The sequence below is a fragment of the Ictidomys tridecemlineatus genome, chromosome 12 (assembly GCF_052094955.1).
Source record: "Ictidomys tridecemlineatus isolate mIctTri1 chromosome 12, mIctTri1.hap1, whole genome shotgun sequence".
Taxonomy (NCBI): Eukaryota; Metazoa; Chordata; class Mammalia; order Rodentia; family Sciuridae; genus Ictidomys; species Ictidomys tridecemlineatus.
Window position 1 is genome coordinate 114,078,202 of NC_135488.1, and position 26,241 is coordinate 114,104,442.

Sequence of the window (26,241 nt, forward strand, 5' to 3'; positions counted from 1 at the left end):
ATGCATAGGTGATTGATTTAAAGAGGTTCTCACTTCTCTCCAGAAATGGACTAGAGGGCAGCAAATGGAAAGGACAGGAGTGACAGGGAAAGGTGGGGACTAGCGTCCATTCTGTTTTCAGGAAACATCCGTTAAATGCACAGACAGAAAGCAGAGTTGAACATCTTGCTGCCGGAGGGGAGGGCGTTGCCGTCCACACACAGCCACTCAGAATGGCGCTGTGAGTGTTCCCAGCAGTCCTCAGTCTGCTCGCGCACACGTCCAAACTCAGCAGATGCTTCCTCCGCACTCCAGGGGAAGGATCAAGAGGGTGAGGCCTCCTTATGTCTGCAGAACCTCTGTGCAGTCCCCAAGTTCAGGGTTACCGTGGGTGAGTAGGGACCCTAAGAGATGCTTCTCAGAAGATGTGAAGCTGGAAAGATCCAAAATGGCAGCTCCCCAAACTCCAAACCGACCGTCAATGGCTTCCTTTTGAAGCCTTCATGCACATCTGCATACAAAGACTCTGACATTACATGTCTTCAACCAGAATTTGAAATGGAATAATTACTGGCAGAGGAGGTACTTATAGCCATGAAGACTTAAACTCTTAAACTTTGACAAAGTCCACCACCATTAATACACACAAATAGCCAGACAAAGATTCACTGGTGCCCATAGCTGAGTTTCCTGTGATGCTCTAAATGGCCCCTTCTGTACGTGAGGAAGTGGGCTCAGGTACACAGCAGAGACTAAGATTCAAATCCAGGACTCCCTGATCCTAACACCCAGGTAGCTCCCTGAGATATTTTGAAATGAGAATGTAACCCTGATCCAAGCTGAAAGAAACAAGATGTTCTTACGGTTCATGGTGGGAGTTTGCTACCTCAATGAGAGCAAGAGACCACCTTTACATTTGTCAAACTGGGTGTCCTCTGCTGGTCACCTCAAAACCCAATACATAAGGTGAGGACCACTTCTGAGATGCAAGGGTGTAAAACCATTCGGTCTACTGTGTTCAGCCAGCCACTCCCTCTCCAAGGCCCCCCAAATATTTACTAGAATTTTATGTACTTACGGAGTTCAGCTGTGGACCAGATCCGAGGGCAAATGAAGACGCATCTGGTACCACTCGTGCCCTGAAAGGCACTTCCACAGCTTTGGACGGGATGACGAGACTTGTACAGGAAAAATTGAGCATCGGCCCAAGCCAAGCCATAGGAAGACATATAATTATGACCAAAATAGGACAGAAGAGAAAGCGACCTGATTCCATTCTTGGTTCTAGTATTTTCTGCTTATGGGTAGCCTGGGGCTATTCATTTTGTTCTGGGACTCTTTGGTTTTTTCATTTAAAAAATTAGTCCAATGCCCTTTGCCTCACAGGTTCTTGGTGGAACAAGATAATGAATGCAGCAGGGCCCCACACCATCTGGCACCTTGCAAACCCCGTATCCCACCGTCAATACTCTTCTAGACACTCTGGACGTGGACAGAAGAAATGTGGGAAAAGCAGCTCCAGTTGGCCCAGTCAACATGCCTTGAGGACACTGCTGTCCGCAGTGCTGGGCTAGGTGCGGCAGGGGAGGCCAGGAGACAGCAGGGAGATGAACAAGCACTCAGCCCTCTTGGGTGGCACTGAGCCAGAGACCAAGCCTGACCGGCAGCCTTCAGGAAGGCGTCACAGAAGAGGCCCTTGAACCAAACCTGAGACGGGAGGAAGAAAAGGCAAGTGCAGAGAATCAAAAAGCTGATCCACCGGTGGCCTCCGATGGCTGGGGCTTGGGGTCAGGGAGCAAGTGCAATTAGGCACTAGACATCTTTTCTGGATGATGAAAAAATCCTAAAAGGGATTCTGGTGACAACTCTATACCTCTATAAATTTATCAGACACCAATGAATTGTACATTTAAAATGGGGATATTTCATATGAATTACTATATATTTCTTAATATTACTGTTAATTAAAAAAAAAGGATGAGCAGGAATCTTGCAGATAAAGAAATATGGGTGGGAGAGAAAACAGAGGCACTGAATATCCAGCCCTAATTCCAGCCGCTCCACGGCCCATCCCTCTTCCAGGCATCAGGTCAAAAGATGCTTCTGCAGAAGTCCCTTTGGCCCTAGCTGGGGACAGAAGTTTCCCTGCTGACACCAGAGCATCAGGGCTTGTTGATGATCTCTCCAGACCCCAGCCCTAACCCTTAACTCAGGGCTGGCAGCAGAGTCCAACGTTCACTGATGTTCACTGAGCAAGAGAACAACCTGGCGTGGGGAGGGGCGAGGGAGCAAGATGATGAAATCTGTGTTCTGAGCAGCAAACTGGCTGCAATGGAGGAACCAGATGCCAGACTCCAGGATTTGCTGCATGGGAAGAGAGGCTCGGGGCTGGGAAGGAGAGACCAGGGCGACAGGGAGCACTGACCTGGTCAGGCAGGTGCATTGAGGGAGGGGAAAGAGCCCCTAAACTCTCCTGAGACGTAGAGCTCTGACAGACGAGGAGGAGGCCCTGTGGTCGTATCGGGTACAAGATGCAGTTTCCACGGGAGAGGGGAGTCCTGCTCGGCCGCACTGGACACCATCCTGGGGGACAGGGCTGGGGCCGCAGCGCACACAGAGAACACAGGCTGTGTTGCCTGCCGGCGCAGACGTGAGCACGGTAGCTCAGCTGGGGGACAGGGACACGTGAAGGAGACTGCTCTAAAGACACACTTGGTATCGTGCCTGTCCCAGGGATTCTTCACCAGCTGAAGGGGACAGGGAGCAGGGAAAGATATCGAGGACACAGAGCACTAATGTGAAATCAGAGAAGCCCTGTGAGGGGAACCACGCACCTCCAAAGCCCTCCTCCCTCCTTCAGGACTCTGCCCCCCTAACCACGGAGTATTGAACAATCTTGAGTTTTCTTAGTCAAAGGCCAGAGGCCCATCACTGCTGCTGGGGAAGTGTGCTCTTCTCTCCAGGCAGGTGGGGCTGAGCCGGCACCTCCACCCCCAGGCTCCTGGCTTCCTGGTTGTACTTCAAGCACTGAAAGAAACAAATTCAGTCCCCAGAAAACACAGCCACTGGATTAGCAAGCAGGGGGTGTAGTACGAAAAGGAAAAACAGTCCCAAGAAGACCCCCCCCCACCATGCTGGAGGGGAGGGCAGCAACGCAGGTCTCCGGAAGGGTGTCTTGAGTTAGTCATGCCTCATAAATACAGAGATGTGAAGCTCTGCCTCTGAAATTCAATTTTACTTGAAACGACATGGCCAAGGTAGGGCTCTCTAAAGGATTTACTGTGCTTTTCAGATGATTAAAAAAAAAATTCTTTAGACTTATACCTTGCTCATCAGCACGGAAGAAATGTTCCACCTGTCAAACTATTGATTACCTGGAGTTATATTACAACCTGCGCCTCTAGAGCCCCACCAATTGGGGAGGGGGTGGAAAGTGATTTGAAAGAAGAAACATTCCCCCCATAGGACAAGTGGCACTAAGAAAGCTCATAAGCCCATCTCAGTAAATCTCCATAAGCAATTACCCTCCGGCAACCCCAGATTAGAAACCCAACCCAAAGGGAACAGAACCAGAGCTACATGAGATTCTCAGCTGCGGCCTTACATGGCATGAAAACAACAAAGAAACCTAATGAGACTGTGAGAGAAGGGGAACCCCAAACTACAGCATGATTACAATCTACAAGCATCTGCTCATCTAACTCCAAATGTCCCTTCCCTCCCAGGGCACAATGACATCAGGCACTGACTAGCAAAACACACCAAGTCCCCCATCAAGTCTGGCGGGAATTCATCAATTGAAAGTACCTTCCCACAGCACACAGGCAGTTTAGGTCCAAATCCTAATACAAACCTGATCCCACTGGAGATAAAGGTTGAGCTGCCAAGTAGCTTAATCATTGGTACCAAATAAACCCTGGGGCTGCCTGTTAGCAGCCTAGATTATCACTGGCTCATGATCGAACCTGGTACGTCATCATTTATGAGTCGCAATATGAGGTCCTGGAGTAAGTTTGGGAGAAAGACACATTGAGTATGGAGAGAAAACTGCATTTTGCAGGTGCTCAGCATGGTGCTAGAGACAGAACTGGCCCCAGGCAGTCAGCGGGGTACTGACTGTGAATGACAAGCCCTGGAAATGTGCATGGAGAACTCTGAAGGCAGGTGTTGGGACCACCTGGCCAAAGGAAACTCCTAGCAGTTCCAGGTAGGGATGGAGCTAGGTGAGCCCACTCCTCCTATGACAGCTTAGATTTCTAATTCTGCACAGCCCTGTGGCCAGAAAAGAGGGCTGAGATAAACTCTGAAGCAATTTACTTCAGTTATTCTATTTCTCTTCAAATCTCTCTCTAGGAGAGCTCTTTGGAAGTGAATGGGTCCTGGACTGGAGTTGGGGCAAATCTCTCTTCTTCTGGGGTTTTTCGCTTGATTTTGGCTTCTCCACAGGCCCGATAGCCTTCCATAAATCTGGTTCCCAAAACCATGACTCCCAAACTGCTGTGGCACATTGACAGCTACATCTTTAAAATACATTAAAGTGGCACCCAAAGACAGCAGGAAAACCAAAAGGTGACGCCAAGTCCTAAGACCAGGGAGAGACAGAGCCCCTGGGCCTTCCCTCTGGCACGTTATCCAATGAAACCTCAAGAGCGCAGCAATTACAGGCCCTTTCAAAAGTGAAACAGAAATAGATCTAGTGCCAAAACACCGGACTGCTTGAGACAAAGGGCTGGCTTTAACTAGGAAAACAAAACAAAACAAAACAGCCTTTTGGTCTGTCTTCCGAGCTGAGAAAGCCAGATTGATTTTTTTAAAAAATCATTATTGAATCTGATTATGGGGAAAAAGAGTAGGATTCAGATCAAAAGCCCTTTTCTCTTCTAGGATATTATAAAATCATTAGATGAAACAGAAAAAGGGTTGCATTCTAAGTGAACCCCTGACACCAAATCAGGATGAAAAATCAGCTTACAGCCACCAGGCCCAAGACCTCCCCATCATAGCCTTGGCTGGAGGCAAATCCAATAACCCAAACTGAGGTTTCTGCTCTGGTGTCACAGAAGCCTGCAAAGGATGCCAGGAGAGCACTAAGGGGGAGCACCTGGGGCTCAGGAAACACATCTCCACCAAAGGCAGCCAGGCCCAGTATCCCTGCCCCAACCCACTTCTCTCCAGTGCTCCATTTTGAGAGCCTGGGGCACCAACAAGATCTGTTTGTTGCTCCCTTGCTTAAAGGTTGTTTTCACACTGGAGAGAGTCCTGAGAGCAAGAAACCAAGGCTGTGAAGGAAGGAACCACTGGCTGGGGCAGAAGGTGGCAGGCACTGCAGCCCACAGATGCCTTGCTGGCTCTGAGCCAGTGTTCAGGTGAGGTTAGAGGGGTGCGGCCCAGGACTGAATCCCAGGCAGAGCAGTGTGCATAGACAGTGCAGTTCAATGTCTATTTCAAAACTAAATATTTTTAAAATTAAGATGTGAGACTAGAAGGAAGGCTCTCATACCCACTGGGGCCTCAGGCAAGGGAGCTGGAACTAGAGGAGTTAGGGGTGAGACTGGAAGGTGTCCATTGTGAGGCCCGCAGCAGGACCTTCCTGGCAAACATCTTCCCCAGGATGGAATTGATATTGGCCTTTTAAAAAGGAAGTGGGGGTGGCCTTCGGTGTGACCAGGCCAGGCAGAATGCGAGAACCGCGTCAGTAGGGAGCGCCACTTGGCTCTCTGATTCCACGGGCTATATCCCCCTGGAACTAGGCACTTGTTGAACAAAACGGCTCCCGAGTCCGCAACCGCTGCCTTCCGGCCAGGAGAGGGACCCCAGCACCGGCGCGGGAGCCTCCGGGGCTGGAGAAGAGCCCGCGCCCGTCGCTGCGCGCTCCCGCGCACCCGGAGGCGGCGCCCCACCGCCCCGGAGGTGCGGCGAGAAGGCAGCGCACCCAGCAGCCTAAACTTTCTCGAATCTCCCTGCTTGGTTGTTAAGTGAGGGCCGAGAGAGAGGCACAAACCACCGCAGGAGGAGAAATATAAGCACCCCACCCATAATAAAGCCAAATCAAATATTAAAAAACGCAAGCTGCTAATCCCATCAACGCAGCACCTACTACGTGCCAGGTACTGGGACGAGAGCTACCTTTAGTGCGTTCCCATTCGAACTGTCACGACAGCCCCTGAGGGAGGAGCTGTTCCCATTTAAAAGAACGGCAAACGGAGACCCAAGAAGGTGGTGTGTCGGGCTGAGGTCGCAGTGCGGGTCACCAGGCCAGAGCTCGGCGGTCTCCCCCACGCCCCGCTCACCGTCCCGGAGGAGGGAGCTGACCGCAGCCGCTCGGGCCCCCACCCTCGTCGAAGCTCACAGGCTACCCACGTGGGCCGCTCGGACCAGCCTCCGGGCGGGGCTAGCCCCGCTGCCCAAGAGGCCAGAGCTCGCCCCGTCGGGTCCCAGCCTTCCCCCAGGCTTCTAAGCTCCGCACTGCGCCGACCGGCGGGGACCAGGGACTCGGCTCTCCGGGCCACACCGCCCACGCCCACCCCGCCACCCCCGCTCTGCGCACACACGACACCCGCCTGGCACCGGTCCCCACCAGCAACTGCGCCCCGACACACAATTCCACAAACGCAATTCAAAATGTTCATCCCAAGAACACACAGGGATCCCCACGAGGACACGCCATTCCGGGGACACGCCACGACTCGCGGTCACCCAAACTCCACCACGCAGAGAAGCACAGGCACCCCAACACACGCACACACACACACGCACACGCACACACACACTCACGCACGCTGAGAGACCGATCGCAGCTCACGCCAGTGCACACGACTGCCCTCCCGCAGTCCCGCAGCCCGCCCCTGCCCTACCGGCTCCGGTGCAGGACGCGGTCCGCTGGCTTCTCGAGCCCAAGTTGCGCCGGTGGCGGTGGCGGCGGGCGCGGGCCCCTGCCCCGGACCAGCGCGGAGACCCGAGGGGTAGCTAAACGCGCGGGCTTCCGTGAGCCCGCAGCCGCCGCGCGGGCCCTGCGCGCATCGCCGCCCAGAAAGACAAAAGGAAGCCGGCGGCCGAGGGAGGGAGCGAGGGGTTGGCGCCCGCAGGTCCGCCGGTCATCCGCCTGCCGCCGCCGCGGCCCGCCTGCCAGCCCGGGAAGGAAGGGACGCGAAGGCGGGACCCGGAGGCGGGGGCCGGGGCGGGGCGCGCGGCCGGGGGCGGGCACTCAAGTTTCCTGCGAACCCGCCCCCGCTTCGACCACGCCCCCGAACCAGCTCCGCCCACCGGACCGCGGCCCGGCCACGCCCCGTCCGTGGCCACGCCCCCCAGTGGACCTCGAGCTGCAGACCTTGGGCTGGGGGCCTGCACCCTGACCACCCTTGCCACTCGCTACTCCTCAGTCCTCTCTCGGAGCAACCGAGGCGCTGCCAGGCCTCAGCCCCACGAGGAATTTGGGGCAGGGATGGAGCTGAGCGCCAGTCCCGCCTCCCTAACCCTTGGCCTCTGGCCTGCGGTGGAGGGAGAAACCGAGAGGCGGCGCCCGGGAGGAGCGGGCCCTGAGCCCGCGCCCCCCCACCGCCCCCGCAGTCCTCAGCAGGAAGTGCGGCCCGGGTGCCTGGGAAGGGGAAGAGGCCTGAGTCGCCCCAGGCACCCTAGCACACGATTGGACCGCCCGCGGGGCTCCTCTTCCTCTCCACCCCCGTCCGGTTCGCAGCTATCGCCCACCTTCCTGGGCCTGGTTCTGGGAGAGCCCAGCCAGGAGGCTGGAGACCTGGGTTGAGGTTCTGGTTACCCCTGCCAACTCATTTGGCCATGTTGACAAGTCCCTTAGACTCCCTTAGCCTCGGTTTCCCCACCTATAAGATGGGCGTCGGGGAGGGGTGAATTTCTTTGGATCCTTCCTTCCCTGTCATTATGTGGGTCTTCGGTGTATTTGCTCAGAAAGGGATTTGATTGACATCTCTTGCCAGGAAAGAGTGGACCCCTGGATCTCAGAGAGAGGCGGACTGCTCTTCCCCAACTTCCTACATACCCCTGCCGATTGCACCTGCCAAGACCACCCACCCCAAACATCCCAGAAGACAGGTAACCACAGAAACAGCCATAAATGTGGAGCTGGGCGATCCTGTTATGCTGAGACAAAACGGTCTCTCTGGCGTCTCTAGGGAAAAACTCAAATCCCTCCTTCAAATCCTCCTCCACAAAAAAAACACCGCGAGTGAACTCCTACTACCCGGGGAGCTGAGGATGAAAGGGTGGCAGAGCTATTTGAGGTGGGGGTTGGCCCCGGGGGCTTCCAGACTCTTCTATCTCCCTTGTCTATATGGGCACAATGGCAAAACCAGACCCAGTGGCATTTAGTCTCCAAGCCAGATCTCCTGTGAGGAGTAAAAGAAATGATGACTGTGGGGTTAGTAGTAGCCAGCGGTAGTGGTGTTGTGGAGCAAGCTCTAGTCCCCTGGGGTGCCTTGCCTCCCTTCCAAGGTCATTCTGTAACTTCCTATAGCATGTCCATCCAGAGGGTAGGTAGGGTTCCAGGAGAGGGGCCTTCAGACACCCAGCCCCTCAGCCAGGTGACTGCAGCAGAGGGTAGGTGGGGATTGTGTCAGCTGTGGTAGGTTATTTTGGGCTGCCGGCCCCAGTCCTCACCCAGGTTATAGTTCAACCCGAAAGGGGAAGGCTCCATGCAGACATTGGGGAACAGCATACTCCCTCAGGGCTTCAGAGGCCACCCCTGTTCCTCTACTTCCAGTAAGAGAGGAAAGAGCACCAGGGTGTCCAAAGGGATTGATTAGGAGAAGGCCTGGAAGTAGCTCCTGTCATTTGAGCCTGCATTCACTGACCATTCATGGTCCCACCTAGATTCAGGGAGCCCTGGGAGTTATGATCTTCCTCAATACCCAGCTCAGTTTGATGAGCATGCAGCAGTATCCTGCCAGAGAAATTGAGCACACTTCTCCCAGGCACAGGGCAACATGACTACATATGCACCATACATATTGTCCTTAATAATTGTCCTCAATGCTGCGACCACCAGCAAAATCAACATATTGGGGAGAGGGCCACATAGGCTCATAGAAGGATGAATTAAAGCCAGACTCTGTCTTTGTGCTGGGCCTATGCAGGCACTAGAAGAAATACTGTAGGTTTGTTTTTTTGTTTGTTTGTTTTTTTTTAATCAGTTGTGGTACTTGAATGAACTTGAGTGTGTATCCTACTAAGGAGATTCTTTCGGAGGAGTGTGGCTGCAGCTCATACATCCTGCCCCAGAATGTTTGAGGAAGTAGAAAGCCAGCTTGTTTCCAGGTCCTCTTTGGATTCCATCACGTAGTTTTATTTGTAATTAGAGTGAAGAAATGTGGCTGCCAAGATTGGAGTAGGCGCCACTCACTCCTACCAGAAGCACCAGTTCTGTTGCCCACCTTCTCCTGACCCCAGAAGCTCACAAGCAGAGGAAATGACCAGGAAATTCCCAGAAGTATCCTCAGTGAGAAACCAAGAGGTACCTGAAAAGGGGAAAGTTGGGGTTATCATGATCTGCCAGGCAGTGGAATCGCTAGATGCTACCTCGAATCATTAGCTGGATCAGGGAAATTGGATCATCAGGTCAATTTGTTTATCCCTGGGGCACGCCATGTGCGTGGCTGCGCCTGGTATAGATGCTGTGGCCGGTGGCTTATCCCAGCAGTGTGACTCAGAGGCAGGTTCTGAATGTACCCACTGGTCCACTTTTTTCCCTCCACAGTACTAGGAACTGAACTACTGAGCTACATCCCAAGCCCTTTTAATTTTTTTTTTCCCAAGATATGGCTGGTCTCAAATTTGTAATCCCTCTGCCTCAACCACCCAAGTAGCTGGTGCCCTTTATCCTTGCAAACTCCTGAGGGTCAAGATAAACTAAAGCTATGAACTGAAATGTGCCCCTTCCCAATTTAATACGTGGGCATACTAACCCCTAGCACAACTGTATCTGGAGACGGGGCTTTAGGAGGCTCATTTGGTCAGCTTTGTGTTGCTAAAGCAAATGCCTGAGATAATCAACTTATAAAGGGAAAAGGTTTACTTTGGCTCACAAGTTTACAGGTTCCAGTCTGTGACCAGTTGGCCTGCCTGCTTGGGGTCTAGGGAGAGGCAGCACGTCATGACAGGAGACCAGGAGACCATGGCAGAGCAGGACCTGGCTAGGAAGCAGAAAAACGTGAGGAGGGAAAGGGTTCCGAGGGTTACGCAATCCCCTTCAGGGGCACACTCCCTGTTACCTACAGACCTCCCACTTGGCCCCCCATCTTTGAAGGATCTACCAACTTTTACCAGCACCACTTGTGATGGGATGAAGCCTTTAACGCATAGGGTCTCTGGGAGACAATCAAGATTCAAGACGCTGGGCATGGTGACTCACACCTGTAATCCCAGTGACTCAGGAGGCTGAGGCAGGAGGATCCCTCCAAGTTCAAGGCCAGCCTCATCAATTTAACAAGGCCCTAAGGAACCTGGCCAGACTCTGTCTCAAAATAAAAATAAAAAGGGCTGGGGGTGTGGCTTCGTGGTTCAGTGCCCCTGGGTTCAATCCCTGGTTCAAAAAAAAAAAAAAAAAACCAAGCAAATGAGAACAAGAGGTAATTAAGGTTAAATGAGTAATAAGGGTAGGCTCCTAACCCCATGGGATTGGTGGTCTTTGAAGAGAAGAGAGAAATCTGCCCCTCTCTAGGCACATGCATGGGTACCAGGGACAGGTTGTAGAGGGACACAGCAAGAATGTGGCAAACCAGGATGTGAGCCCTTCCCAGAGACTGAACCAGACAGCACCTCCGACTTTCCGTAACTGTGAGAACTGCACTCCTCTCAGTCAATGGTAATTTGTCATGGCAACCTGAGCATGTGACACAAGACCCTTTCTTCTATTTTCCACGCTGTCTGTCTGACCACCCCTCCCTATCTCAAGGATGGGGGCCCAGGACCCTGCCCTCCAGGACCACAGCTTCCAGAGGCTGGTTTGTTCCCTGGGCAGCTCTTTGCCTTCTCATCCCTGTGTTTCTGGCCCCTCCGCCCACCTTGGGTGACAGTGTGAGAGGAGCAGCGCTTGGCACCTGGAACCCTGTAGCTGGGCTCTTCTCTCATCGCCATTGGCAGAGACACAGTTCAAGAAGTGACATTGGAGGTGCTGGGGGAAATGAGCAGGATTTCAGGTTGGACAGACCTGAACTCCCAGACTCTTCTGTAAAGTGGAAACCCCACCAGCCTTGCAGGGTGGTCGAGAGGCTTAAACAAACAAACGAATCCTTCCTCCTTCCTTCACTTCTCCCTCTCCCCTCTCTCCTCTTTAGAGAGCCTGGAGTGTTCTCTTTAGTAACCCTGATTGAGTCATAATTCAGTGTTTCCAAAGTTGTGGATATTAATGGCTCTTTTGCATTAAAAGGGTCAGTACATGTGGTCTTAATAAATGGCAGATTTATTCCTCCCATCGGCCTCATGTTCTCTTCCTCCTCCTCCCCATCACCATCAGAAGCTGACTGACCCCTCCCCACTTGTGCAGAAGGTCATTCCAGCAGGTCAGTCAGGAGGCCTGGGTGCTGGTGTCACCTAAACAAGACACCTCGCCTCTCTGAGCTCATTCCTCGGGAGTGCTCTGCCATCAGATGACTGAGGGAGGGAGGTCAGGTGCACCAAGGGAGGGGAAAATGGCTTTGTAAACTGTAAAGTGCACTTGAGTGACTGCGAACGTTGATCTTGAAGCAGTCACTCCCCAGAGTGGCCAAGTCGGGATGAATGTCTGTCTCTTGCCAGTTCACACAGCCGGGTGGACGAGGGTGTACAGGACCCAGCTGTTGGTTGCCCCAAGTCAGCAGCCCACCAGGCACCCCATGCAGGAGGGGGAAAAAGCCCCCCACCTGGAACTCTGCACAGCACCCTGACAGCTTGCCCACATCAGTGAAAAATAAGAGGTGCAGTCCAGGGTCTGCTTGCCGGCAAATCACTCAGGCTAAAGCCTAAAACCCAAAGCCAAACACCCGCAGCAGCCTTGACTGCTGTTTCAAACCAGTTTGAACCGGAAAAGGCTGCTTGCCTTTCCAGCTCTGCTCCAGATGGCTTCTCCTCTGGGAAAGAGAGCTCAGGTGCCTGAGAAATCAGCACAAGCCCCGCAGCGGATTCGGGAGTTCCTTCATGAAACCCAGGTCCACAACCAATGTGGGGTGGACGTGACCACACTGCAGCCCTGCATGTCTCTTGGAACCTTCTAGCTCAATGTTGCCCAAATCCCAACAGAAGAAAATTCAACCCATGTATGTGATTCCAAATTTTCTTAAAGGCACAACTTTTTCAATGATTGAAAAAAAAATCACTAATTTTAATGATATATTTTATTTAATCCTGCATGTGTTAGCATTCTTCAACAAGAAATCAATGTAAAAATTATGAATGAGATGTTTTTGTACTGTGTTTCCATTTAACTCTTTGAAATTCAATGTGTAGTTCATGCTTACAGCACATCTCAGTTTGGACAGACTGCGATCCAGTGCGCCAGGGATCCCATTCAACAGTGCAGATAAAATAAAGTGAATCCCCAACTTTTGTGTCCACCATAATCCCTGGAGGGCTAATGTTTAGACATTGATTGCTGGCCCGGTGCCAGAGTCTCTGGTGGAGCAAGTCTGGCGTATTGCCTGAGAGTTTGCACGTCTGAAGCTTCCAGGTGATGTCGATGCTGCTGGTGCAGAGACGACACGTTGGGAACGACTGGCCTAGATGGTCATCTAAGGCAAATGTACGTTTGAGGAAACTATTCATTACTACAAAGCTGCGTGGTCAAGACAGTGTCGTGTTGGCGTAAAGGTCAACATCTGAATGGATGCAATAAAATTGAAAATTCAGAAATAAGGCCTCACACATTATCCATTTATTTTTGACAAAGATGCAAAATATTCACTGGCATAAAGAAGAATCTTTTCAACAAATGCTGCTGGATGAGCAGATGATTGAGCAGATATAAAATAATTCATCTGGGCCCCTGCCTCACACCATACACAAAGGCTAACTCAAAATGGATCAAAGACCTAATATAAGACTTAGAACTATAAAGCTCCTAAGAGAAAATGTGACAGTAAATCTTCATGACCTTGTTTTAGGCAAGTTTCTTAGATATGGCACAAAAGTTACGTGCAACCAAAGGAAAGAAGGGTGAGTTGGACTCCATCAAAGTGAAGAACTTGGGGGCTTCAAGAAGGTGAGAATAAAACAGCCTCTACAGGACGGGAGCAAGTATGTGCAGATCATAGATCTGATAAGGACTGTGTGTAGATTACAGCCCCCAAACAAAAAGATAAATACTCCAATGAAAAAAACGGGAAGGACTTAGGTAGACATTTCCCCAGGAAGATGTAGAAATGGTCAATAAGCACATATTAGGAAGTTCAGCATCATTAGTCATGTGAGAATTAAGTATCCAAACCTCGTAAGATACCTCCAGGATGACTGGAGTCAAAGAGAGAGAGAGTCGGGTGCCCTGACACACACCTGTGATCCCAGCTACTCAGGAGGCTGAAGCACTGGGACTGGGACTTCAAGGCCAGCCCAGGAGACTCAGCAAGAACCCTATTGCTCCCTCCCCCTGCGCCTGAAGAAGGAGGAGGAAGAGGAGGAGGAGAAGACCATCGGTGTGGTAAGGATGTGAGAATTGGAATCTGCATTCGTTGCTGGAGAGAACATAAAATGGTTTAGTGGCTGTGGAGAACAGTTTGGCAGTTCCTTCAAAAAATTAAAACTATGAGGTTACCATATTACCCAGCAATTCCGCTTCTCATATATACTCAAGAAAATTGAAAATATATGTCCACACAAAAACTTAAACATGAATGTTGATGCCGTACTCATAATGCCCACAAAGTAAGAAACAACCCCAAAGTTCATCTACTGGAACGGATTAACAAAATGTGGTACGTCCATGCAATGGAACATTGCTCAGCCAGAAAGAGAGAAAAATACTAGCACATGCCACTAGATATTGAGCCTTGAAATCATCAGGCCAAGTCAAGGAAGCCAGATGCAGGAAATCAGGCACCGTCTGTTTGTACTGTATGACCCCATCTGTGTGGGATGTTGAATAGGCCGGTCCCCACACAGACAGTGGGTTTGCCAAGAGGAGAGGAAGAGTGACTGCTCGTGGGGACAGGGTTCCTCTTTTGGAATTAGAGGTGATGGTTGTACAGCTGTGTGCATATGCTAAAACCTACTGAATTGCACACTTAAATAAATAAATAAATTGGAAAAGTCAGAAGGGAAGACATTTACCTCAAATCATAAATAATCAATGTCAAGTGGGCGCTAGACCCTGGCCTACAGGTGCCGACCTCAGTTCTCCCCCCACACACACACACACCTTGCTCCATCTGTAAAGCTACATTTTCTTAAGTGCTGCAAGAACATGGGGAAGAAAAATCATGAAGGGCAAAATCCTTTTATAATATGAAAAAGAAATTTTACAGAAGAAAAAAATCCAGATGGCCAATAAAAATATGTAAGATGTTCAAAATGCCACATGGGGCCAGGAAAGGCCAAGTGCAGCCACAGCGAGAGGGTATTCCCCACTCCTCAGAGCAGATGTGGGGAGGGCATGGGGCAGGGACACCCCCCACGTGCCCTGAGGAGGGGTGTGAACTGGGGCAATCACTTTGGAGGATAATTTGGCAAGATCTAGGAAGTGGAGGGGTGACTCGGCCTAGCGATTTCCCCTTCTCATTATGCGCCCTAAGAAAAGTACAGAAAGGGGGCTGGGGATGTGGCTCAAGCGGTAGCGCGCTCGCCTGGCATGCGTGCGGCCCGGGTTCGATCCTCAGCACCACATACCAACAAAGATGTTGTGTCTGCCGAGAACTAAACAATAAATGTTAAAAATTCTCTCTCTCTCTCTCTCTCTCTCTCTCTCTCTCTCTCTCTCTCTCCCTCTCTCTTAAAAAAAAAAAAAAAAGTACAGAAGGGCGCGGCTGTGGCTCAGTAGTAGAGTGTTTGCCTTGCACGTGTGAGGAACTGGGTTCCAGCCTCAGCACCACATAAAAATAAATAAAGATACTGTGTCCACCTGCAACTAAAAATATATTTAAAAAGAAAAGTGCAGAAGCCCAGAGTCCTGAGCAACACTGGAGGAGTGAAAGTTAACCCAGGCGGGATAGGTTCATATCATAGGCAACTGTAAACTGTTGTTAAAATCAGTTGGCTAGATACTCAGGAATCAAGGTGGCTAGATCTCAAAGACAGCATTGGATCAGGCAAAGGATGGAAATAAATAAACAGCCTGTTTGTCATACAGCACAATACAATGTATACTTATATAGATACAATGTAGCAAAGGTATCAAAACAGACAGAGATTTCCCATTACTGACTGCTTCCCAGACAGGGTGTGGTTGGAAAGAACCTGGAGTCATATAGAGAACACTCTCGCAGCTGACATGTATTCTCTCTCTTTTTTAAATCACTGAAGCATTTTTTTTCTATTTATAACTGACATATATTGTTTCTAAAAATGAGAAGCAAACATGTCCAAACATTAAGTCTTTTGTGGATGTCTCCATTTCTAATGTATTATTCTCCTCTGTATTTCCATTTGAAAAGTAACGTGAATAATCTTCCTGTGCCTACCTTTCTCCGTCAAGTCTGAATTCTGGCTTATGGAAATAGCCGGCTTACCTAGGAGCCAGATTCCCGGGACTGCGCTCCTGCTGAAGACAACCCTCAAACCCAGCAGAAGGGAAAGCCTCACTGGAGGAGGGCTCCTGGGGGCCAGCATGCAGACTCCCACAGCCCGGGGCAGGGGGGTGAGGCGGATTCTGGAGCATGGATGTTCCCAGGGCAGAAGAATAGCAGTGACTCAGAAGTGAAATGCCCTGTCTTCAAGCAGGGCCAGTGATGCCACCACGAAGCTTAAAACAAGACAGGAGCAGGATAGAGGAGGCATGAACAGGAAGGTCACCCAGGGAGGGATGCAGAGCAATAGCTGGAGGTGCCCAAAGAGGGTGGGCTCAAGAGACACCGAGAGCTGCTGAACCCAGCTCCCAGGGGAGGGGGCGCTGTGGGGAAGGGAGCGGGGGTGGGGTGGGGAGCAACAGAAGGCTCCGAAGAGACACAAGCAGCCTTAGGGGGCTGAAGCTGCTTTAACTTGTGGCCCTGTCCCCAGGGAAGACCTCTGCTGCCCTCAGAGCAGAAGGACACACAGAGCCCGGCGTCTGCCTGTGAGATACTAGACACACAGAGCAGGGCTGTGAGGGGCCGTCCCTGGAGACTGCAGTAGATGCCTGTTGCCAGGGCTGGGGTGAGGAGGGTGGGCGTGAGTGCTGGATGCAGGCAGCTCCCACACACCTGAGTGGCCCCTGGATGTGCCCCAGCACGCGAGGTGTCATGGTGCTGTGGGTTCCCAGCAGAGCCCAGACGCTCACCCATCAGCTGCTGGTATGGTGGCTACTAATGGGTACAGCTAAGTCCCTCCCTGGAATTTCCCTTGAGGGGAAAGAGCTGCCTTGCCTGTGAGTCCCCTGTCCCCAGGAATAGCCCACATAGGGTGACTGGTCCATCTGGGGGTGCACAGGCCCAGGCCCCTGCCCAGGACCTCTCTGTAGGTCACTGTAGCCTCAGAGCCCCTTACAGGGTTGGCTGAGGCGCTGTCCCAGCTGCCCCATGCTGGGCCCCTTACTTAACACATAACTGTGGCCTAATAGACCTCCTGACTGCAAATCTCATGCCCAAATCTGCTTCCCAGGGAACTGATCTAAAGCATGGGATCCCTAACAATGGTCCGGAGTTTTCAAGAAAATATTGCACTATGCTTAGGAGCTGAGCTGTGTGTATTCAGGTCAATGTAAGAATTGGCTACTCATACGGAGGCCTGAAAAAATATAGACAGTTGGTTCTCTCTCATGTAAAAGTAGCTCAGGGAAAAATAAATCTATAGGCAGAAAGCAGGTGGGTAGTTACCTGGGCAGGAGTATGTGTTGGGGGAGGGAGATGGGCAAGGGGCATGGGGATGGACAGCCAAGGGAACAGAAACCAACGGAGTGATGGGAATGTTCTAGAGCTTGGTTGACATGTTGGTTTCATGGTCTATACGTTGGTCAAACCCAGATAAACCATACAGTTAAAATGGGTACATTCTATTTTTTAAATTTTAGCTAAAGAAAGTTGATTTAGCTGGGTGCACAGTGGCACACGCCTGTAATCTCAGTGGCTCAGGAGGTTGAGACAGGAGGATAGTGAGTTCGAAGCCAGCCTTAGCAAAAGCAAGGAGCTAAGCAACTCAGTGAGACCCTGTCTCTAAATGAAATACAAAATAGGGCTGGGGATGTGGCTCAGTGGCCAAGTGCCCCGAGTTCCACCCCTAGTACCCCCTCTCCAAAAAAAAGAAAGTTGATTTAAATGTTAACATCGACAAAGTGGCCCAGGGGCAGGAAATCTGGGATTAAAATAGCAGCTCCAGGTGACAGGGACCCAGGCCCCTGGTCTCTTGTTTCTCCAGCTGGCATGATCTTTATTTGCAAAGTCACATCATGGCCCAGAATGGATGCAAAGGTGCCAGCATTTATACCCTTATTCCAGGTAGGAGGAAGGAGAAAGGGAAAGCACCATCCTCATCCCTTCCCAAGAGATGGTAAGTGCCACAGGGCATCTATTTACATCTCAGAAATCAACCACCTCTGTCCACCTTCCTATGAGGAAGACTGGAACATGTGTCCCACAGAGATCCAGGATCCTGTTATTAAGGGAAAGGAGGCAAATGACTAATGGGGCAATTTGCACAATATCTTAGAAAGATTTCCATGACAAAATGGTAGGAATAAGACATAGGGTGAGCCTTCCTGATCAAAAAACCCAAAAGCTACAAAATCCGAAACTTTCTGAGCTCTGACAGGATACAAGTGGGAGTTTCCAGGCCTGAGCTCAGGTGCCAAGTGCAGGTCACCAACAACAGTGTGCAAAGTTACCTCCCGGCTGTGTGCATCAGGTGCGTCTGAACGCAGTTGAACTTCCTGTTTGAACGCAGAATCCCAAACCCGGACACTCCAGGGTCGGCATGTTGAGGAGGAGACTCAGCTCACGCCGTGTGTGCACTTTAAAGGACAGAAGCAGGAGAGACCCGGGTCAGGCTTCTCCAGCGGGGTGCGGGTCAGGATGTGGGCACCGTCCTGTTGCGGAGGTCGCCAGGTCTGCTGAGAGCGAACATCCGAGGTCAAAGTTGTCTCATTTTCTAGGTGGATTTGTGGCTTCCTCGGGGTGGGCCGGGAGGGGCCAGGCTAGATTTGGAGGGAAAAGCAGGAGTGAGAAAGGCGCAGGGTTTCTTTGGGGAGATGAACTGTTCTGCAGTTTTTTGGGGTGGCAGCTGCGAGGCTCTGGGAAGATGGTGAGAGCTCCTGAGATGTGCGCTTTCCCGGGGAGGACGGCGGAGCGTGAGTGACCTCAATCCAGCTGTTGCATCGCTTTCCTGGTGGTGGTTGGCGGTTCCCTGGCAGGAATCCCGCCAGGGCCTCACCCTTGCTAGACCATCGGTACCACGGCTGGCCCCGGCCTCTTGTGGAGGCAGCTGAACGGCCCTCCCCTGCAGGCCTCTGGCCCGTGTCCTCTGCAGGCGCCCCCTCCCCTGCTCAGTGGCAATCCCTCAGGTTCCTCTCCGGCAGCCAGGGCCATGCCGGGCAGACTGCGGGGAGTTGGGTGCCCTGAGACAGTTATCAAAAAGCCTCCCACATTGAATCCAATGGGAACAGTGGCTGAAGCTCCGAGTCCAAAGCCACGACTTGTAGAAAGCCCTGGTGTGCCAACCTGTTCACATGCCCCTGTCAAGCTGAATGCCAGCACGGACCGTCCTGGGGGCCCGAGGCCCACATGGCCAGCTACCACAGCTGAAGAGAAACACTTGTTCCCACTGCACAAAACACAGGCTCACAAAACCAGCCCAAAGCCTTAGGATTTCCATTAATATTGAGTTTTAAGACATTACGTTGAGGCAGTATTTCTCTTAAGGACTGAGTTGGCATGTTTCACGTTTGGTGTGGGAGGTGAGATTCTTACTCTGATCCTGGTCCCGTGTTTGTGGAGCAAGCCATGCTCGTATGTGCTTCTGGAATAGTCTGAACCGACTGTTTAGATCTCAGTTTGATATTTACCTGTCTCCACCACCCAAATGTGGGCTCCCTGGGGCCAGGGACTTGTTGTATTTATTTATCTCTGTACACAAAGCTTGGACGGGCTGTGACACAGAGCTTGCTCCACAAACACTTGCTGGATTCGTGAGCTGGTTCCACATAGAAGTCTTAGTTTTTTCTCCCTCCTACACTAAAAGAACAGAGCCCTAAACCCAGCGTTCCTGCCTGCAGGATCCCACCACCACCCATCTACAGAATAAAGTGGAGACTTTATAATGTTTCCTCTCTGTAAAGCTATTTGGGGCCTGAGAGGCTTGGCGGGCCAGCCTGGGTGGTCAGGGCAACATCGTGGACTTGACATGGGGACGAAAGTGTCCCTTCTGGGCCCACTGTCCTTGTTTAGATTAGTAGCCAACAGATTGCCCACTTTTGAGGTGTTACCCCCAACATGTCCAGGGTCTAGAGGGTCACAGGAGGCTCGGGGGAACCGGGATCTGAATATCCCTTCCCAGGCAGGAACAGGGAAAGGGAAAGAGAAGGTCCCCAGGGGTACTGTGAGCCAGGGGCAGCCCCGGAATGGACTGGAGAGTCCAGCCTCCCGACCCACCTGGCCAGCCATCTGCAGCTGGACCCACCAACACAAGCCTCCCCTCCTTCATTCCCTCCATGCCCTAAAGCCTCCTGGGGCAGAAGCTGACCTCATCGTGGACTTCACGTGGGGGCATTCAGGTCACCGGCAAGGAAAGGGAGCTGAGAGTGTCCTGTGGGCAGCAGAGTGCCTCCTCCCTTCTCTGCATTGTTGCAGACGGGCACGTTTCAGGGAGCTGGGTCCCCATCTCGGGGGCAACTAATTGATGGTTTGATGTAGGGCTGCTGTCACTTTACCTTCCCAAAGGACCCTGACTGCCATTTCTGAGGCCCCAGAGAAGGATCAGCTCACAGGGACCTGGCACGGTGCCCAGAGTCACTGGGAGTAACTGGATCAGTGTTGTGGCCTCCTGTGATGTTCCGGCAGTCCCCACCCATAGCACGGTGTTTACCTCTTCCTGCTCTGTCTCCTGTCCTCTTGGGACCAGCTCCTGTCCTCTTGGGGCCGGTTACTCCAGCAATAACAGCAGAGAGTTTGTATGGAGGCCAGACTGCTTGAGAGCAGCAGGGCCTCAGGGCCCTGGCTAAGTGGGGAGGCAGGTGAGGGCCCTGGTGGAGGCCAGGCCCAGCCCAGGATGCTGGGTCAGTAGCCCAGGGCCTCCCTCCCCCTCTGCTCAGCTCCCAGCCTCTCCCCTCCCCCCAGGGAGCCCCTCTCACCATGGTGAGAAGTCAGAGGTGGTGCCTCAGGGTTTGCACAAGATCCCTTTCTCCTTAGTGACATCAGAGTTAGTGACATTGAGAGGGGCCTCTCAGCCCATCAACCAGACCCTTCCCCCACGGTTGCTCTTGAGGCAGACCCAGCCCCCAGCCCTCTCTGCCCATGGGTGACCCAGACCTTGCAGAGGCAGGCCAGTGGGCAGCCAGGACCTGGCACAGGTAGACAGCCTCCCGCAGCTGGAAAACCAGCAGAGAGTGAGCGGGAGCAGGCGAAGCCCGGGCGCCAGCTCCAGGGCAGCTGCTGGACGCCCCCTGCCCCTGCCTACCTAAGCTCTGCCTCCTGCTAGGAAGACCCTTCCCCAGACACCTCTCTTCTGTCCATTGAGCCCCTTTCTTCAGCTGGCACCAGCTCCCCCAGATCCTGCAGCTCTGCTCTTCCTGCCCCCAGCTCTTGTCACTGGGCCTTGAGGGGTTACATGCCCACTCCCCGCACCCCCCGCACCCCTGAGAGCGCATACGCAGCCATCAGGGAGCCCCTGCTGCAGAAGCACCAGTGGGAAGGGAGGGAGGTGCCAGCTGCTGGCCCTGACACAGCCGACGCACCCGTGGGCCTCGGGTCCTGGGAGCCAAGGGCTGAGCCGTTGCTGAAGCCTGGTCAGCCACATTCCTCCTGCCCTCCAGGAGCCAGGGGCCATGACTCAGCACAGAGCCAGCGTGTGGGCCTTCTCTGGGCCTGGAACCGGTGCTTCCGAGAAGCCATCCCTGGACCGTGGTCAGGATCCTCAGATTGGAGCTCCCAGTGAGCTGTGCAGCCTGAGGCATGTTGTTCCACCTCTCTGAATCGTCTCAGCATTCCTCACAAAGCTGGGTGGAGAATTAAAAAGGGCCCCCTCCCCTTGAACTTCTGGTCCATGCTATCTCACACCCAGTGTTGGGGTGCTTTAGAGGGAAAGAGGGAAGCTTAGTGCACTTGGGGTGCCCAGGCCATGAAGGTGACAGGAACCTCTTCCCTGCAGACGTTTGGGGGCACAGGCTGGTCTGCTTTGTTCTGTGTGGCCTTGTTTCTCAAACCAACAACGGGTCTGACCTTGGGAGAGAGTTTTTGAACTTGGGTTTTTCCTGGAGGATCTGGGCCCCTAGGCTGCCCGGGCGTGTCTGCCCACGGTGCAGGTCCGGGGCCTCGCAGTGAGGCACCCTCTGGGTGCAGGTCCCCTTAGGGCTGAGCTGGTTTTCGGATGGCTGAGCAGATCCGTTATCACTGCCAGAGAACACAGTGTGGCTTTGTGCTCCGCCTGGCACCCTCGCCAGCTCTGACAAAGCCACCTGTCACAGGCCCCAGCTGCCCTCAGCCCAGTGGCACGGAGGCCTGGAGCATGGGGGAGGGTCCTTGATTTGAGCCAGAGGTGGGGGTCCTGAAGGGGGGCTTCAGGGCATCTTGTCTCTCTCCCTGATGACCCCTCCCCTGTGGGGACGAAGCAATCTCCGATGTCTGTGCTCGGGCCAAAGTCGTCGAGCTGGCCCTGGGAGCCACCCCGGTTCACAAGAGCCAGATGGAGTCACTCTGAACCCTGAGCCGCCTTCCGGCGGCTGCGCACCTCTGCTCCATGATCTCTTTGTTCAGACTCTACCCAAGTACGGATGGGAGCAGACATGGGGTCTCTCCGCATCCCAGCTGAATGTCAGGACCCAGAGAGCAAAGGTCTGAGTGAGGTGAGACGGGAAATAAATGCAGAGTCTGCTTTGATAGGGAAACTCCTCTCTTCTCTCTCTTCCTGTGCAGGGTAAGAAAGATCCAAGCCTCTGAGGCGAACACACCTCGCAGGAGAAATGCAAATCCTTGCCCCTTTCTCCAGGGCTGTGGAGGTTAAGGGACCAGGACCCTCGGGTCTATTGTGAAAGAAACGAAGGGAAGAGGCTTCGGGAGTGGAGGAAAAGGGACCAGAGGGTGCTCAGATCCCAGCCCAGAGGTTCCACTCTGGAGGGGCCAGGGGGTGAGGAGCCACCTGGGGGGCTCCCAAGGGCCTTGGGAAGGACCATGCAGGGAGAGCCCATGGAGTTGTCCCTCACTGAGCCTAACTCTGCCCACAGGCCAGGCCTGGGGACTCTCCAACAATGTCCGTGTCACCAGCAGACTTTGCCGGGCCAGCAGCGTGGCCCAACCGGAGGGAGGCCTGAGAGCTGGGCAGTGCTGTGACATCCCACAAAACGTGAGTCAAGGCAGCACTGGCTCTCAGGGGGCAGCCTGGGGCATCATTTGCTGCAGGATCGTGGCCCTGACACCTGTCTCTTCCACACTCTTGTGCTGGCTCCTTGGCCAGGCCACGGCGTGCTTGAGGACCTCAGAGACTCCTCACTGCCACCCTGGCCCTGCCGGAGTCAGCCAAGGCCTGCATCCCTCACCCCCCATCCTACCTGTGAGCGGGCAGGTCAGGTGGGCGGGAAGCAGATGTGACGTTCACCAGTGAGCCTTCAGCGCTAAGCACCAGCCTGCTCACTTAGTCCCCCGTGGCCTGCAGCAGCTCTGAGGTTGACCCCTCTCCATCCCAAGTGAGGCCCAAGTAGTGCACTCCCGCGGGAATCCTCCCCAAAGGAGTGCTCACGGAGGACACTGGACACCGCAGAAGGTACTGGTGCTCAGGAGGAAGAGCCCTGACCCCCGGAGGGACACGGGAGGCCTCTGGAGGGCTGGGGCATGAACCGAATGGGGACAAAGCTGAGTGACATAGATTAGCTGGGCCTGTCCTGTGTGAGTCCAGGAGTGAGGCAAGGCTGGCCTGCATTAGGACATGGCCGTGGGAGTCGGAGAGGGGACAGTCCTGGGGAGAGCAGCCTCCCAGAGCTTCCCCCGGGGGTGGTGCTGGGTATGGAGAGGAGAAGAGACGGAGGGCAGTGGGGCTTTCCAAGGTGGGGACTTGGAGAAAAGCAGGACACCGGAGTGAGGAGAGAGTCCTAGGAGGGAGCGCTGAGGAGGGGTCACCTAGGAAGGCTGGTGAGCAATGGGCATGTGTGACTACAGCAGCTGGCACAAGTGACCTCCCCGTACAGCCCTGTCCCCCTTCTCAGCATGCGCAGGTCCCACTCTGTCCGTCTCTGCTCTCTCTGGGCTTTCTCTTGAGCACCCTGGCACCCCATTCCCTCTCTATTCTGTCCGCTCTTCCATGTTCCTTAACAAGTGCTTGACGCCTTCTCCAGCCTGAGAAATGCTGTGACCTCTTCCGCACACTTCGCGTCACAGCAGGGGACCTGCCCTCTTGGCACCTTCACTTCCTGTGCTGTGTCTGGCCTGAGCTCACCCTCCCCGGGCCCCAGGAGCCCAGAGGCCTTCCAGTCCTTCTGCTTGGGGAGGCCTCGCCCCGTCCCAGCTCAGAGTCTCGAAGTTCTGTCCTCCTTTGCTGTAACTGGGCTCTCCTCATGAATATTGCAGCAGGACGCGGCAGGGCTGCCAGGGGCTGCAGGTGTCCACTCGCTTCCTTCTGAGCCACAGAAGCCTGGGCAGCAGGAGGGGCCTGGTGCTGCAGAGCTGGCCAGTGAGGAGGAGGCCGCCTGGCCAGGGTGGCAGGTGGCAAGGAAGAAGCTTGGCCGCTGGTGAGAGGGGCTGCCATGGCTGTGCCCACTGCCACACCCCGGGTTGGTCTCACAGCCAGACCAATGGGAACAGACACGTGCCAGTTACTGTCCCCGAGGGAGGAACCACCCATCCCCCACCCCAGGCCCCTTCGCAGTTACCGCCTTGTCCTTTCTCAGTATCTTGTCATATGAAGGACTCGTGGCTCAGCTGGTACACCTTCCGCTGGCTCCTGGTCCACACGGACGTGCACCTCCATGACATCACCAGGCCACTTTCCCCTAACCACCCACAAGCGCCACCTTGCCGAGTCCGGCGGACGCTCCCTGCCTCCTCCCACGTGCTCACACCCGTGTGCTCACACCCACGTGCTCACACCCACATGCTCCCTCCTGCACTTGAGGCCCCTGGGATGTTTGGGTGGAGGTGTCAGGGCCAGAGCGAGAAGCAGGGTCAGGGCCAGAGACATAGTGAGGAAGTGGTCACCCTCAAGAGGTCATTGGCACCGGGCAGTGCCCTGGCAGCCCTGGTGGGAAGAAGCCGAGCCTCTGGAAGGAAGGCCAGGACCTCTATTTTGACCAGCTGGCCTGTCAGCCCCTGGATACTCCAACAGCTGCCAAGCTGCAGAGGCACGGCCAGGAGGTGTGTGGAATGAGAGGATGCTGGACCACACCCGCGGCTCCAGCGGGGAGTCGGTGGAGAAGCCAGCGGCAGGGCTGAGCCACCACGTCTGGGAGGCGAAGGGGCAGGGAAGGCTCTGTCAGAAACACGAAGCCCAAGAAGGAGAGGGTGTCGGCAGAGAGCAGGAGGTGGAGCCCGAGGAGGAAGTAGAAGAGAGCACTGAGGAGGGAGCACTGAGGAGGGGAACATCTAGGAGGGAGCACCTAGGAGGGAGCACCTAGGAGGGAGCATTGAGGAAGGAGGGCCTAGGAGGGAACACTTAGGAGGGAGCACCTAGGAGAAGCACTAGGAGGGAGCACCTAGGAGGGAACACTTAGGAGGGAGCACCTAGGAGAAGCACTAGGAGGGAGCACCTAGGAGAGAGTGTGTAAGAGGGAGCACCTGTGCTGGTGGAGCTGCCAGGCCCTTTTTCAACCTCCTTCTGTTGGAAACCTAAAGATAAAAATACACATTTCTCTTCATGCACAAAACTACACCAAAGGGGCGGACAGGGATGGCACCCATGGCAGAAACACCTCTCAGCAGGGCTTTGCCTGATCTGGTCTGGTCCGCAGGGCTGGAAATGTACCCTGGTAAGCACTCTCCCTTTTCCTAACCTAGGCCAGGTAAAAGGATCTATCAGGCCCCTGTGTGGTGAGTGCGTGATGAAACGTCCTGGGCAGCTTCCAGTGTTTCCAGGTCTGATTGACATGAAGATTTTGGGGCGTTGCACAGACAGCCACTTGTATTTTAGAGCCCCACAGAAGTATTCTTTTCCCAAACTTTTAGCCTGGTGTTAGTTTAGTTTAGCAAAACATCAGTTAAAGTGAAAAAAAAATTTTTGAATCAAACAGATCTCTAAAGTCTTCTTTGTGAGTGGAAGAAGCCATTCACCGGCCCATTTTGGTGTAGGCACAATGCCTCCTCTGGACCCAGGGCATGTGGTGGGAGCATCAGCAGCACCCACAACTTCTAGTTTCCATTTCTTTTGGGCACAGCAAGAACTTTAAAAAACGGTTGTGAAACAACTTGGGTGCAGCGGGGCTCAGAGTCATTTTTCCTACGATCCCCCAACGGCTCTCTCCTGGGTGACAGTTACAGTTACTGGAGTGTCTGAGCCCTCCAGCCGTGGTCATCGGCTATTCCCTCTGTGTCTGTCAGGAATTTGAGAACAACCAGACCGTGGAGATCCGCTCGGGGTTTCTCGGGAGGCTGCCGTCGGACGTCAGCCAGGGCTGCCCTCGTGAGAAGGACTGGCCCACTCCCAAGACTGTGCCAGCTGCTGGGGGGAGCCTCCGCTCTGCCCCGTGGGGGCTTTCCTGAAGAGCTACCTTCCAGACCAAGCGTCCCAAGGACCCGGCAGAAGCTGCTAGTGCTTTCATGACCTAAGCTTCAAAGACACACAGTGTCCCTTTACCTCGTATTCTATCGTCTCACAGACCGTGAATCCCGGGTGGGAGAGAATCACACAGCAGTGTGAATAGCGAGAGGTGAGAATCACCGGGCGCCGTCTTGGAGACGGGCTATCACACCAAGCTTGATGCCACAGCACGTTTTTTTCAGTGATTCACTTAAATGAATCTTTTTAAAATCATTTAATTGAGTGTTCATAGAAATAACTGTTTTTACTTTC

At 53.5% G+C, this 26,241-nt stretch overlaps 2 protein-coding genes and 1 long non-coding RNA gene across 5 annotated transcripts in view; 2 read left to right on the forward strand and 1 right to left on the reverse strand.

Annotated features, from left to right (window-relative positions):
• Hpcal1 (hippocalcin like 1) overlaps nt 1-6,974 on the reverse strand; it is a 91,320-nt gene extending 84,346 nt beyond the window's left edge. Inside the window, exon 1 of one of the 3 annotated variants that reach the window (XM_021727776.3) lies at nt 6,834-6,974. The gene's annotated coding sequence lies outside the window, so the exon portion shown is untranslated. Of the gene's footprint in view, nt 1-6,105; nt 6,264-6,833 lie in introns of those variants that run through there. The other 2 variants (XM_005327355.5, XM_040271273.2) reach the window with 2 other exon arrangements.
• Nucleotides 3,228-12,259, forward strand: LOC144368968 (uncharacterized). Its single transcript, XM_078027908.1, has 4 exons — nt 3,228-3,236; nt 5,730-5,889; nt 6,418-8,043; nt 9,306-12,259. The coding sequence occupies exons 1-3, from the start codon at nt 3,228-3,230 to the stop codon at nt 7,329-7,331; spliced, it is 1,083 nt and encodes a 360-aa protein (XP_077884034.1). The 3' UTR covers nt 7,332-8,043; nt 9,306-12,259.
• Nucleotides 12,260-21,756: 9,497 nt separating this feature from the next.
• Nucleotides 21,757-26,241, forward strand: LOC120884983 (uncharacterized). The gene is made up of 2 exons (XR_005727451.2): nt 21,757-22,093; nt 25,770-26,241. It is a non-coding gene; the product is annotated as an uncharacterized LOC120884983 (long non-coding RNA).

Excerpts from the sequence above, each read along its gene's own strand:
- LOC144368968 (XM_078027908.1), top strand. Across the intron at positions 5,890-6,417 it reads GGCGCCCCACCGCCCCGGAG|CCTTCCCCCAGGCTTCTAAG; the intron begins GTGCGGCGAGAA and ends GTCGGGTCCCAG.